At 37.2% G+C, this 15,819-nt stretch overlaps 1 protein-coding gene across 2 annotated transcripts in view; it reads right to left on the bottom strand.

The window, feature by feature from the left end:
* Nucleotides 1-459: 459 nt before the first annotated feature.
* Nucleotides 460-15,819, bottom strand: part of rab1ab (RAB1A, member RAS oncogene family b) — a 30,161-nt gene continuing 14,801 nt past the window's right edge. Inside the window, exons 5-7 of one of the 2 annotated variants that reach the window (XM_042332651.1) lie at nucleotides 4,710-4,767; nucleotides 3,234-3,365; nucleotides 460-2,342 (exon numbers count right to left, since the gene is read on the bottom strand). In XM_042332651.1, coding sequence (XP_042188585.1) covers nucleotides 2,145-2,342; nucleotides 3,234-3,365; nucleotides 4,710-4,767 — 388 coding nt within the window. In that variant the 3' untranslated portion in view covers nucleotides 460-2,144. 2 annotated transcript variants of the gene reach the window in all.

A 15,819-nucleotide genomic window follows, 5' to 3' on the forward strand; every position in this document is an offset into this window, starting at 1 on the left:
GGAACACCACCTACAACACAGCTTATATCCAGAGTTCTCAGCTGGGGATTTCACTGTGGTTAAACAGATTTAAGGAAACCGGAGAAAGATATTCCCATAATCTATAAATGAATTATGTTAACACAATTACAAACTTTTCAAAATGTATTTTGTGAATGCAGCAGCATCTATAACAATTTATCTGTTTTATTGCCATTTAATGAATTATTAAAATCTTCTCAGAACATCAGACAGACTATCAATGTGTGAATTATTTAACTGAGGTTTAAAGTATTTACTCATGCAGGCAATTCAAGGGAATGGTGCAAAACATCTTTAACAAAAGGACTTCAATTCATTGATTCATATTGTGCTGTTTTTACACAAATGTTTGTTTACGTGTAGCAAGAGTAACGTTAACAGTAACAACTTTACGTTCTTTACGTTTAAGAGTAACAACACCACTTTGGCACAACCAGAAACAGTATAAAGTTACACTGATTTAATAAGGTTTTTGCTTAGTAACTAAACAACAATGAAGCAGTTAAAGAACTTTAGCTGCTTGGGTTACATTTTAGTTACCAACCTGCACTAAAATTAATCTCATCAGAAGGGTAATTCCAAACAAAAACTCTTAACTGTCCAACACCTGAGTTTTAGTTCTGTGCCCACAGTTTCTATTCCTTCCCCCACCTATTATGATGCGCTCTTTCTGTCTTTGCAGCTACAAACTGGTGATTATTCTAGAACTATTTTGACATTTTTACTTTGTGTGAATTATTCCACTACATTGCAGATTTCCAAATAAAATGGTGTAAATAGCTACTCCATTTCAATTGGGTGAATAAATGTGAGTAAAGTTAATTTGATTTAGTGACTAGAGTAAAATTAACATTCCAGTCTTCTAAAGAATTAAACATGCAAAGCAGATAGAATAGTTAACCAAAAAGTTTGTTTTAAATACATAATGAATAACTCATGAGATGTGAAGGGATAAATGCCATTAAACAAATTTTATTTAGAATTGGAGTAAAAATGAATTGTAATTAATCACTTTTGAACCATGCTTAAAATGTTTTTTAGCTAAGTTTTCAAGGTATATATGGGTCCCTAAACTAGCTCTCAAAATGAAGTGAATGGTTAGCACGCCTGATAACTGTTTACGAAACCTTTTTCAGAGAAAAGAAAAACCCACCAATAATCCAGATGTACAGTTCCTAGAAATCCACAAAAATAATAAACTTGCAGTTCACTTTTAAAAGGTCATCTGTGCAAGCACCTGCACAATGAGTAATATCCCTGTGTTCAGTTAACGCAGTTTATAATTATAAATACAAGCCATCTTCCAAGGCAAAAGGGAATCATAACAACCAGTGATCTACATATAGAAAATGGTCATCCACAACCGAATCTACATTGAGATACAACAAATGCGATATATGCAGAATAAATAATTAAGACATTTAAAGCTCTGCAACAATTTAGCCCATTTTTGCAGGCCATGAAGCTCCGTGGACCATTTTGTACCACCATATTACAGTTCTAAAGTAATTCCAGTAAGTACAATATTTATTAAACATTTCTTCAATTGTTTAATATTACATATTGTGCAACAAATTACAATATTCTGCAGCCACACGCTATATGGAGAGAATATGAAGATAACTATCAGATAGTGTAATTATTCTCTTTTGTATCTCTACAGAAAATACTAGCAAAATCAGATCTGACACAAAAATTTCACTAAACTTTATTGATGTCAACAAACATGACAAACACTTGTGCTGCTTGACGTGAAATGGCTAAACTTCATCTTCAGAGGAGATCCAATGTTGACATTTAAAACATGCCATTATAAACAAATGAATTTGTTTTATAATATAAACCAACCACAAGAAATTCTGATAACAGTTATGAGATTTATGCACATTATTAATGACCTGCACACTTTTAAGGTTTAAAACAGTTCTGAAAATGAAGTTAGTCTCAAGTTGGAAATCCCAGCCAATAGTGGCTTCTCAAGTGCCTGATTTTGTTGCTGAAGAGGTGCAGGAAAAGAGACAGGGGCAAGTATGTAGTAGTGTGGCTACATACAGTACAATTCAGGCAATGTTTTACACTTGGGCTTATTAAATCATAAATTTATTAGAATGATGCGAAAAATCTTAGCAGCAACCCCCACTGGACGACTTCACTGGAGTGCTCTGGATATTTACATTTGACTTTTCAGACCCACCGGATGTAGCTCCAGGTCCCATTCGTTTTTTAATCTCAGCCGCCATTGTCATGAAGGCCTGTTCTACATTTGTTGCATTCTTTGCACTGGTTTCCAGAAACGGAATCCCAAGGGAGTCTGCAAATTCCTGTTGAGAAACAAGAGGGAAATCCATCACCTGAATTATCTTGGATTTATACACTGGTTCGATCTACACCCACCTGCATGGACAATCTACACAACCATTTTTGTGGCTTTCTAGATTCAAAATAAAGACACACAAGGTCAGGTTAGATTGACATTCTAATTAGACACGAAAAAATGTACTTTCCACGTTAAATACAACTCAAACTACATGCAGTTGCAAAGATTGAAGGTCTCCAAAATTTCTGCATGTTAAAATTGATCAATTGTATTACAGTCAACTGCAAACTGTAAGCCCTGAAATTATATCCTTTAGAGTACACAGTTTCACATCAAAATTGTATTATCTGGCATCTTCCCTTTAGGAAGAGATAACTTTGCTGGCACTTTATCTTACTGTAGTGCAGATACCAAGATATTTCATTCACCCCTCAAGGAACATAAAAACAGCGAACAATTAAGCAACCATTTCATATGTCAAGAGCTTGATTCTTACAGCATTATTCTTAAATTCATATCATGACATGCACAAAAGCCAGATTTTTAAAAAAAACTACCCTAGAGATTTTCTTTACTATATTTTGTAATGTTTCTAGGTGTCACTTAGAAAATATTGTGAAGAGTTTAAATTTTGCTGTGAACAAAACAGAAACTGAACCCATTTTAAGAAACAAATTAACAGCCCAAAACACAGAGCTCTACCAATACCACTCAGAACCAGTGAGTTGAGATATATAGATGTGTGGCTGGAGATTCATTTTACCCACCCCCCACCCCACAATTTGGCACAGTGCATCTCAATGGCATCTGGAAATAGACAAACAAATTCCACTATTCTGGAAAATCTTCCAAACTGGCTTACATTGAGTGACAGCCCTGACTTCACAGAACATACCTTTGCTGTTGTATAGTCCACCACCTTCTTTGTTGTCAGGTCACATTTGTTCCCTACCAATAACTTGTTAACGTTCTCACTGGCATAACGATCTATCTCCTGGAGCCACTGTTTTACATTGTTGAATGACTCCTGTAGGAAAAAGAAAAGTTGGAAGGATGTAATCACACTACTCCTCTCCCAAAACCAGGAACATACTCCAAGATAGTCTATCAAAGGACAATCACCCTCTAATGCTTCATTTAAGTAGTTTGAGCCTGGGCACCACATTTGATAGAGTGTGCTGTGCTGCTGCCACCTACATACATTCAGCTAGTTTTTCCTCTGACTCAGCCCCGAAAAGCTGAGACCAACTGCATTTTTCCACTGCCACTTCAGCTAAGAAAAGGTAACCCTGAAGTGAATCCAGGAAGATGTTTGCATAGTTTAGTACTATGACATAACACTTAGCAAGTGAACAGAGAACACTCTCCACCCATAGCATTTTCAAACTATTTCTATAACAATGCTTCCAGCACATTGAACAAGTGAAAACATGTGCAAAATGTTTAAATACAGTGAAAATGCTGAGAAAACCTAAGAAAACTGCACACAAATCAATGGTTAACTTGAATATTAACCATCTGATTTGAACAAATGTGCAGTAGTGAATTGAGCTCATTTCTTTGCTCAGGTAAAAAACAAGTAATGCTTGACAAATTATGTCAGTCAGCCATTATTGTAATACCAGCCCATTATATCAGCTTAAAACTGTAATTGCGAGTTCTGTGCTTAAATCATCAAGCATCTTAATTGCAATTCAGTGTATTGGGATTGACCACAAGAGCATTTTTTTTTTTTGAAACAGCTGACATTCCTATATTGGAATGTCTCCATAACCTGGTTTACGCCTAATGTCTTGGTAAAAGAGTTAAAGATCCCAGGTTCAATCACTGGAATATCAATTTAGCATGTCAGCTACACTGATCTCAGTATACCCCAGGGGAGGGGGGAGAAAAAAGACGAGAGTGTAGAAGGTCAATCAAGGTTCCTGCCCTTTTCACCATAACATAACCCCATTGCCAAGTGCATGAGTGGGTATTGGGCAAAGAAAGTATTGGGCTAAGCTATGATGCTCCAAATCAATGGCTATTTATGCAAGCTAGCAAAGGGTAGCTAGCCCCTGTGGAACCATATCCAATGGACTAGCATATTGGAGGAAAGGGAGGAATGTCAACAATTACAATAAATATCACCTCTGATTAAGAGTCCTGAATTCTCCCTGGGAAAATGTGCAAAATACAAGCAACAAGAAAAAAAACATTTAAAAAGAATAATAAAACTATTCCAAGCGACTTAAAGGCCAAAACAGTATCATAATTTTGCAAGATAGTTTTCAATGGATAAAACAGCTGCCAGTTATTCTTCATGGTTTCCTTTCTTTTTGGAACACTAATTCCGATGGCAAGTGGAGCACACTTGTACTTTATCATGTACCTGGTCTGTAACATCATACACAACTATGATGCCATGTGCTCCTCTGTAATAACTGGATGTGATGGTTCGAAACCTCTCCTGACCTGCCGTGTCCCACTAGAAGAGAAAAAAGCAATTTAAGCACTAAAATTTTCCCATAAAAATAGTTAATCCACTTTACAATATTTTCTGTGATACAGCGCTTTGAGACATCTCAATGATGTGATAATCCTTGCATTTGACTCTGCCTTATTTTTTATTATTAAGTCACAGCAAGTCATTCCTCTAGTAAAACATTAAACACAAAAGTAACAAATTTGGACTAAAATCAATCTGTGAGGGCAGATGCTCTCCTCTTCCAGAGCAACATAATAAATAAAAGTAAAAAGAATAGATATTCCTCAACTCAAATCGTTCAACTTAGAAATGAATACATTTACATTTTTAAAGCTTTACATCAAACATATTAGAAATACTTACAATTTGAAGTTTGATGGTCTTGCCATCTAACTCTATAGTTCTGATTTTGAAGTCCACACCAATTGTACTGATGTAACTTTCTGTGTATGTATCATCCTGTAAGTAGAGCATGGAGATTAACCAACAGATAAAATAAATTGTACGAGTTTATTCATCATAAGATTACAGCATGGGGTCTGGATGTAAAAGGGACATAACAAATAAATTGAATCCACCAATCAGTAGAGGCTGTATAATCCTTCACAAATTTCAAAACGCAAGCTATTTTCATGAAGGCTATGATAAATGCTTGTAGTGTCAACTTTAGACGTCACATAGCAATCTCCCACTGAAAATGCCAATGCTCTCTGGTTATAGGTTCAAATCATAGCCTTACATCACATGCTTGAAATGTTCTAACCAGAAGAAGAAAGGCAGAATGTCTGGTGCTCAGAGCACTTTGTATAGATTGGGCCAGACAACAAGTTAATGCTCTATGTGAAGGGTGCGTTATAAATGCAAGATATTGTCGCAATCAATTGTTATTCGTTAGTCTCGAAGACGTGATAAGGCACTATATCAAGTGCAAGAATTATTATTATTACCAGCTTGCTGCTGTGAAGAGCTCCATCTTGTGGCTCTTGCAAAAAAAAAAATTTCCCCAGTGTATAAACATTTCAATGTTAAACAATGGGAATTCAAAGTCAGAGGCCTAGGTGATAGCTAATTATCTAACACTTCCACACAGTTCAGTGGTGATTTTGTGGAAATGCAAAGGATTGCTGTGAACAATCTTCCATTTGTTTCAGAGGAGTGTCAAAAGTTGTAAACACATTACTGCTCATTACAAATACCTAAAACCTTCCAAACCAAATAGGTTAATAAAGCAAGACAGAACAAAACCCTTCTTCAAGTTACACACTCACTGTGGCCAGAAGTTCGACTACCTGTTAAGAGGTGACTAGCTTCATCCCCTTCCCTCCCAAGTGTATGGGGAAAGAGTGAGTATTACTCAAAGGCATTTACAATATTAATGCAATTCCAATACTACGTTTACATTACTCTCAACCCATAAATCAATTTCCTGTACATAAACTGACTGCCGTTCAATATGTGCCTTATCATACATTTGAGCCAAATGTATTTTTTAACTGCTAGACAGATTTCTGACAAATTGCTTTCAACAAGACAAAAGTGATGTGAACTATACTCTTATATTTTTTCTGACATGTTAAATGTAAAAGTGTTTCTTCTTAGAATGGGGGGGGGGGTGAGAGAAGGAAGGAAAAGGAAGTTTCTAAGATTAAATTTTCAACAACCCAAATAGGATGTTGTTTTCTTTATTTAGTACACAACCGGTGGTCAATGATACAACCCCCTCTTTGTTCTGCTTTATTCCATCTGATCATAAAGAACAGATGCCTAGATGGAACAAATACTGGGGATCAAAGTGCCACCAAAAAAACAAGTCAAATTCAGAAATCCTCTCCTGTTCTTTGCAAGTAGAATCCTGTGCACTATTTCCACACTCATTGGTCACGATTCATTGCAGAGAAAATCCCAGAAAAGATCCATCTCACTTATTTCCATTTTTGATCTGTAGACTAAAGAAATTTCCAGTTGTACACAAGTGAAAAGTACTAAACTGTCTTGTCTGTTCCCATGGAGTTGAACAGCTTTCAATGGTATGAATAAAGCTGCTAAATCAAATGCAAGGATTAAATATAATCCATAATTTCAATTTTGTAAATCAGTGTGAAACACAAGAAATCAATAAATAAATTGGCATACTGATATGGGGAGAGATTCATAAAGGGTAAAGAGGATGATACTAAGTGAAACATAAATACAATTTCAAGAGTCATTTAGGTGGTAGCAACATTTCCATAAATGACAATGTCAATGTCAAAAATATCATTGCACAGTTTCCTGACAGGAAGACTGAGGTAAGGGAGAAGATAAAGAATGAGCATATGCAAGTACTTCCACCTCCTTGTGGTGCCATCTTTAGATAAATTGTGTAGATAATTACAGATGGGATGGTAAGGCATTGTGCAGATAATTACAGGTGCGAATCTACATTCTTCTGCATCTCACAGAAGCACTGAAACCAAGAGGTTTTTGCTCTGCACAATTAAGCATTGTACAGAAACTGAGGTGGCAACATTTTTTCTAACAACTCATTTCCACCAGTCAAGAAGTCATTTACATTTGACTTGCATCAAAAATGCTCCATTAATTTACTCCTTTGAAGGCAGCAACTCATGTTGGGACCCCCAATGACCAAGTCACAAAAGATGCCAGCTACTGAAATTTAGTTTTTAGAAAGTTTACGGTTTTGTAGAATTCTACAATTGATAAAACTCGTCAGAATGAAAATACTTGACAATTTCCTTTGAAGCATTTTTATTTCATGTCTGACTTTACACACCGAGTGGCAGCTGGCAAGTTTGACCAGGAGGAACAGTGGAATGGGGAATGCCAAATTCCGTTCTCACATAATATGGGATCTTTACCCAGGGTCATCGAAGAGCAACTGGGAGGGGCAACTCTGGATGAGTTACATCCCCCTAAACTTCAGCATCACTACAATCAATTGTTGTGATCAAATCAGCACCCAGCAGAGAACAAATTCTGATTCCACAATTCGAGAACAAAACCCAGGAAATGCACTGAGAAAATGCTCAACTACTCTCAGCAAATACTATGATTTTCAATTTATTTCAAATTGATCAATCAACACGTTTTCTCAGACACTGTCTTGAGATCGGTGTTTTACGGCTGTTCATCTCAAATTCTGATGTGTGATGGTTTTAGTCTCCTTTCTCTTACTCAGTTGGAATGTTAGCCAAAAACCTGTTGTAAATACGCCCCTCAGAAAGTTTACCCATGGATCTCAAACCAGACAATGTGCAAAATATAGGTTACCTTATAGAAAACAGGACAAAAATCACAGATTGAAGAGTTTGTCAATTGTTCAAAGGATAACCTTCTAAAACTAAATTCTTGTATAAGAGATGCTTCCAATGTCTCACAAACTGTAATAGTTTCATTTTTAAAAAAACATGAAATTCATACAGAAACCGAAAGCGAGAGTGGCAGTGTTTAGAGTGTACTTGACAATGATAATAATCATACAAACTGAAGACTTTAAACATAATGATCACTTTAGGTTTCATCACCACATACCTAGTGTTTGTAAGAAAGTGACCAAAGTTTAAAAAAAGGCTGCATTAGTACAAACCTGGAGTTTTTTTTTGGCAACATTTACAAACATTTTAGTTTTTTCCTGGAAGGAGCTCAGGAACATTTCTAAAAATAACACAACTTTGTAGCAAAAAGTACATCTTGCTACTTTAAAATGGACATTTTAAATTAATTGATCATCCATCAAAAGGTGTACTGAAAAGTTGATTAAAGCAAAGGCTTCCCGACTTGACATCCTCCACAAAACTAGATAGTGGGATAGAAATTCATGTTTCATTCCAATTAAGAGTGATTTAACACTGAGAACACACTTTTTGGTTCATACAACTGCACTTATTCTGGTAGTGGATTTAGAATTATTCAGATTGCACAAGAGTGAAAAATCTTGTCTTTAGAATGACTGAACAGCTGTTAAAAAAAATTCTCAAATCTAGAATCAAAGACCCAATGAATAAAATTATACTTACTGCAAATCTAAGGAGGAGGCAAGACTTCCCAACACCAGAGTCGCCAATAAGGAGCAGTTTGAATAAATAGTCACTGAAAAATAAAAGTGCAACTGTAAGAATAAAATAATTGGAGCAAATTTGGTGTTAAGCAGTGAAACAATCACTACAGTGAATCAGCCCTGGTTATTACAGTACTTGAATGAATATGATTTTCTTCTCTCCCGACATTTCTCTCCTCTACCCAAAAATACATGGACTCCTTCACGTGTTTAATATCAAGTGTTTAATACCATGTGGCGACTCCTCACGTGTAAAACTTCACATGTATCCTGGCCAACAATCTACCAGATAGACTGGCCATTTGCCCCATGGCTGTTTGTGGGACCTTGCTATGTGCCAAGATGTCTGCCACATTTGCCTTCAGCCACTGCACTTAATAATTCCAAGTATAAGTCCTCATAGAAAATGTATTATTTCTTACAGGTCTTAAGTATTTTCATGAAGAATTCAACAGGAACCTTACAAATTTGCCTAAGAAAGTTCTTCAATTAGATTTCATTTCCAATAACAGAAGAGTATTTGGAAGTATTTCTAAACTTCCAAAACAATATTTGATAGGTAGACAGCGCAAGATTCTTGTATATGTGAACACACTTGAGATTTCTCTCAATTAGTCAAAAACAGTCTGCTAGCATAATGCTGCTCTTCAAAACTGGTAGAAAAGGCACTTAAACCAGGTATTTTTCTGTGAAAATATAAAAATGTCAAATACTTTGAGGAAAGCTATCATTGTAGACATACTTAGTGAAAGCTTCTGAGGCAACAACCAGATAACAATTCATACTGGCAAGTGTCCAGCAATACAAATGTTTGCTCTATTGCAATCAAGATGACTCAATGAGCTAACTATAAATGCAAATAACTAGATGATTCACTCACTTGCCAATTTCAGGCCCAAAGTTGCCTGAAAAATGCAGTTGCAGATTTGTGAAATTGGACAAATAGTTTGGAGCATAAAATACCATGGGCATGAAACAGGAAATCCAGCTCCATGGTTTCTAATCCCTAAAAGCATTTTGTCAGAGACGTTTGATGCCTTTCACATTAGGTCTTAAAAGTGTTTCACAGGATTTACTGGATTTCATGGAGTCCTGTAGCTCAGTGGTTAGAGCACTCGCATTGCAAGCGAGACACCTGGGTTCAATTCCAGGCAGGTCAGGGCGAAACCTTGAGCAAGTTTCCTTACTCCACACGCCTAATAATAATCCCTCCAAAACAAAAAAAGAAATTGGGTCATTTTCAATCCACGACTGTTTGTGGGACACTGCTGTGCGCAATTGGCTGCCGCATTTCGCCCACAAATATACGGTCAATTCACTTTACAGCATATTCCGTGAAGCGCTTTGAGACGTCTAGAAGATGTGAAAAGCGCTATATCAATTGCAAGTATTATTATTATTACTGTAAAATGTACCAACTTTGTATTTTGTAGGCAAACACGAGAGCCAATTTGAGCACAGCAATATCCAACAAACAGCCAGGAATTGAAACACCAATTTATTTGGAGGATTGTTGGCCAGAACACAAGGAGAAACACACCTCTCTTTTTAAATAGTGCCACATATCTTTTACAACCATCCACCTGAACAGGCAAACTGGATCTCAACAATGCTGCGCTCCCCAGCATTTCATTGGATTGTCAGTCTAAACTGAGTTCAAAGGGCCAGTCTCGGGGCTTGAACCCAGAACCTTCTGACTGAGATGAGAGCACTACCAGCAGTCAGGCTGATATCTAATGAAAAGGGGTTAAGGCTGACTGGGGCAAAATATCAAATCAATGATTCTGGACAGTGGTTTACGAGTGATAGATAGTGTTGGACCAGAGCCACCTCTACTAAGTCAGTACTTACCAACATTCTCAAAGCTAATCCAAATCCTTATCAAATCAATGTGTAAATTGCAATACATTTATAATTGTAATATTTGCATTTAATATAAGCACCTTATCATGTCATCAAGAGGTCTTAATGCGCTTCACATTTTACTCTGACCATCTGCAGACAAATACAACAGCCACCAGTTTTCACAACATTGTACTCCTGCTAGTTGCACAATACTCATTGAAAATATAAAACCACTTTAATTTACCTTGAATGTCATTTTGATTTGGTCTAAAACACCCTTACTGCTATCTTTTGTGGAAATAAATCCTTCTTAATAAACCTTGCCCAACCTGTTGCACATCCCCCCACCATACACACACACAAAAAATGGGGATGAGCCTCATTGCTTTCTGCTGCATTGCCTTGTAGGACTTTGCTGCAACAACCAGAACATGTCACATACATCTTTGCATGACTCGAATAAATTTTAACCGATTGGCAATGCCACCACATCCTGTTTGCTTTGATAGCCTGACAAATGTTTGAATATGACAAGGAATAAATAAACGAACACCCTAATTACTGTTTTTAGGGGCAGAGATGATTCCCACTCAGCTCCTGTTAACCATGCAAGCCAAAACCCTAATGGGTAGGGTGTCCAAATTAGACAAGCTCCGGGCAAGTTTGTCAGACATACTGCTTTTACATTACAGATTCGCTGCAACACCTTGTATTTATATGCACCCTTCATGTAGGATAAAATCTCAGAGTGCTTCAAGGCCGCAACTGGGGGGTTGGGTGCCGAACCTCTAGGGCAGAAGAAAGGAGGGGCATTTCCTTAGGCGTGATCACATCAATTTTTTTAAAAAACATTTTCATGCATGCACAACAAATCTACCATCATTGCACAACTCACATATTAAAATCAAGCCATCGCAGTGTAATTCTACATATGTAAAAATTCCATCAGCACATCTTATTTTGGCTTTACAATTTGAGTCACGGTTTAAAAGTGACAGTCTTTCAACTTCCTCTTTTAGTAAATTCTACACTATTCAAGGAATGTATTTCTTCTATGTTATTGCTAATTTGCAACACTGAACTTCATTTGCCAGTAATCAGCCCAAGCTCATATTCTGCAAGATAGATTTGTCTACTTTTTCAGATTCAATATACCTGAGCATTTTCATTCTGGAAACAAAGGTAAAGGGAAATACCGATTCTGGAAACTGAAGCAAAGGAGATCAGGCTTTGGAGGGGACCAGAGAACCCTGTGGATTTTCATTACAGGCTGCTGGCTGATGCATGTAGTGTAAAAGCAACACAGGCCATAAATTCAGGTAACTACACTGTAGCTCCTGTGTTGCTGCTAAATGAGGCTCAATGAAACTTGACAGGCACTCAAATCCTTCCTTCCGTGCTTAAACGTCAGTCAAATGTGAAGTCCTGCTGCGTATTGGTTAGAGCACTTGCTTCACAAGCGATAAGACCAGGGTTTGATTCCCGAGGAGGGTGAAACGTTAAGCAAGTTTCCTTACTCCACACGCCTCTGCTACCTAGCAATGGTAGGAACCCAGTTGTTAATCGATTGGAAAATTGCTTTCGGGGTAATCCCTTCTAAAAAATGAGTAAATAATTTGGTCACTCAACCCACAACAGTTTGTGGGACATTAATGTGTGCAGTTGGCTGCCATGTTTTACCCACAAATAGTTAATTCACTTTACAGTATATTCTGTGAAGCACTTAAAGACAAATCTCAGCGCATGGTAAGGCGCTATTATCACATGCAACGGTTATTATTTTTAACATCCACTTGAACAGGCAGATGGGATCTTGGTTTAACATCTCATCTGAAGAATAATACAACTCCAGGGAAGATTCAGCTAACTGTGCTGCCTGAAAATTTGACCGCTACAGGTAGCCTACAGACAGACATTTGCTATTCTAAATTTATGTTTTTTTATTTTTCAGATTAATCTGAATTCCTGCCCCTCCCCCCCACCATTTACACATTGAACATAAATACATTTGTGTTGAATGTTACATGACTGATGCTTATAAGCAAATTAAGCAAACTAATCATTTCCTTGTACTGTCTTATCTGTATCATGCGCAACTATAATTCAAAGTCGAGTTCTGAGTGTACTGGTTAAATGGACTGCCATGTACAGAAATAAGCAGCTTGAAATCCTGTGCTGAGTTTGCTGATCCCAGCCAGGACACTATAATACAAATCAGCATCCCTGGGTTAAGTGTCCCCTATCCAGAAGCCACTGTTGGATGGTGCACATGTGTACAATGCTTGACAAGGACAGATTTGGCTAGGATTTGATGTCTTCTGCAGTCAAGTAGCCGGCCAACATTCACTGTCAAGGAACATATGAATTGTTAAACAGTGGATGGTATCTGGTGCCCGTGGAATCACACTCCCAACAGAAAGAAACTAAGTAAGAAGATACAATAGCACGTGTAGAAACTTTTCTGGTGGAAGGTGCAGATATTTTGAAAAGATGGTTGAAGGACTGGCGGTCTAGCTGAACCATCATAAACTCTTGTTCTGGTCTTATTGTAAACAGACAAGAGGACCAATGATGCATCAGTAAAATGTAATGTGAAAATGTACCTGCTCAAAAGTATTTCATGTTTGTCACTATTTCTATTCATTCTCAACAACTGAAGTGCTCTAGACCACACGTCCAGATATACAGGAATATAAACCTTCCAACACAAACAATTTAATAAATTTCATAAAAGTGTGTTTCCACCGAGGATACTACTACTGCCTCACCTGAACTGTCTCCCTCAAGTTCCCTTGGATGACATTGTTACAGTGTGCTATCACGTTACTCAGCCAATTTGAGTGAGAATTCAGAGGGCCAAATTAATTACAGATAAATATAAAACATTTTGACCAAACGTAGAACAAAATATATTGCAGGTAATCTTGGGAGATTTTCCTTACAGGCAAGTTACATTAATTTTTCAAACAGCAGCCCCCAAAGATTTGAATAAGCAGAGTTCCATAAACTAACCAAAAATTCAAAGCCCTGTTCACACAAAAGCCACACATGCAGAAACAGAAATATTCACTTTACACTTCCAGTCTTCACACAGCACAACACAAAACAAAAACACACATCATATTTGTGACCAGAGTCTGTTTGTCTGATGTTTGTGAAAGTATTCTTAGTATGGTTTATACCAGGATGGGCAAAAGTTCCTTAAACTGTCATATTAACCCTCAAGCCCTATGTCAGAACTTGAACTCAGTCTAAGTCGACACTCAAATGCGGTGCTGAGGTGGGGGGGGAGGTTGTATTGTCAGAGGTGCCATCCTTTGGATGAGATGTTAAATCAATCTGCCTGTTCAGGTAGACATTAAGATCCTATGGCACTATTCAAAAAGAGGAGAATCTCATTCCATGGACACTGGGAGCAATACCAACATCTAATCTGAACCCTCCCACTGAAAGTATACAAACACAATCACACACACTGATAATAACAGCGGTAGAAACAAATATTGTGGTCATCCTGAACAAAGATGTCCAAATCTCAAAATACAATTCATTTAGCTCTGAACAATAATCTTACCATCCAGTTTATAGCTCTTAACAACACATCCATCCTAGCTTTAGTGTTCTCTAAAATTCATTAACAATCACCTAGAGACAATTTTTCCAACTTCATTTGAGCTCCATCCGGTTAAGTAATTAATTGTTCAACTGGGTGCAATTAATAGAGGTTGCAGCAATATTCTGGGAAAATAGGTAGTCGTTTATTCTATTCAGAATTACATTGACTTTACATCAGACAAAATCTGTTAGGTTTGAAAAAAAATGTAGCACCTTTTATGTGGGAAAATACTCAAATCGTTTCAGAGTGTGGGAATCTTGCAAAGGGGAAGGATGGAGAGGGAAGTGGCTTTTGAGCAGGGCTTTAAACTGTACCAAACAGGAGTAAAATGGCTGAAAGCTGAACAACTAATTGTGGGATGGGGGAATTGAGAGACAGGAAGCAGGACTTAGCTAATAGAGCAGAATGAGAAAGACTGTAAGGCAAGCATGTAGAGTCATTTGAAAGTTAGAAACAAGTATCTTACATGTTAGTTTGTTGGGAGAATAAGGATCCAGTGGATCTTGGCAATGATTGTGAAAGGCTCATGATGCCTGTTGCAGGAAAGGTTCTGGATTTCAGGAGGGTTGAGCTAACTTCATATTAATGCACATCTTGGAACAACTAGTATGAATGTGTGCATTGTGTCATTCACAACAGAAGGAAACAAGTCACAAATGTGGACCGGAAAAACAACCAACAGAGGAAAGTCTGCTCATTCATTTCTTTTAAACATGGGAGTGGAAAAGAACTGCATCTCTATTTGTTTTATCCTAACATTGTGCTCACATCAGGCTTCTTCAGAGACATGAATGCAAAATTGAATATTTTCATCACTGGACACAGGAGATCAAAATAATTCTGCCCAAAAACACAAAACTAAGAAAATGCATTTCAAAATAGTGCAGAAAAAATCTTGAAAATCATTTGTTATAAATGAGCCAAATTCAATTAGCTTCAACTTTGAATTAACAGTATCCTTTTTGTTGCTTGTAGCCAGCGGTATTAAGAAATTTAATTAGCAACCAGCATGTGTACCGTATGACAGCAATTTCCTGCAGTTCTTTAGTCTTAAAAAAACAGGGACATCTCAGATAACTGTCGAAGGGGTGCCAAAACAGATAAGTTTCCCACAACAAGGAAAACAAAAAAGGTTAGTTTAAGCTGGTTGTGCATCTTCCAGCTGTATTGAGCAATGAGGTATACGTTGCCTATCCACCATCTGAGCAGAGCAGATGAAAACTGGAAATACCTGAAAGAGGGAAAGGGAGGAGGAAAGAGATTATGCAATGGCATGAACATCCTGGCATGAACTCAGGGTATTGTAGCCCTAAGTGTATTTGCTGTTGCATCTTAGAATTGACAATATAAGAAATTGGGAAGAAAGCAGAAAGACAGTTCAAAGAAGTCAAGAGAGAAAACGACTTGCAAGATATGGACAATTTATATGTATATAATGTATTTCACATTGGAGAACTTCTCAAAGCTCTTTAGAAAAGTTGAACAGCACCCTTCCA

The sequence above is a fragment of the Callorhinchus milii genome, unplaced genomic scaffold (genome assembly GCF_018977255.1).
Source record: "Callorhinchus milii isolate IMCB2004 unplaced genomic scaffold, IMCB_Cmil_1.0 Scaffold3, whole genome shotgun sequence".
In the NCBI taxonomy this organism is placed as follows: Eukaryota; Metazoa; Chordata; class Chondrichthyes; order Chimaeriformes; family Callorhinchidae; genus Callorhinchus; species Callorhinchus milii.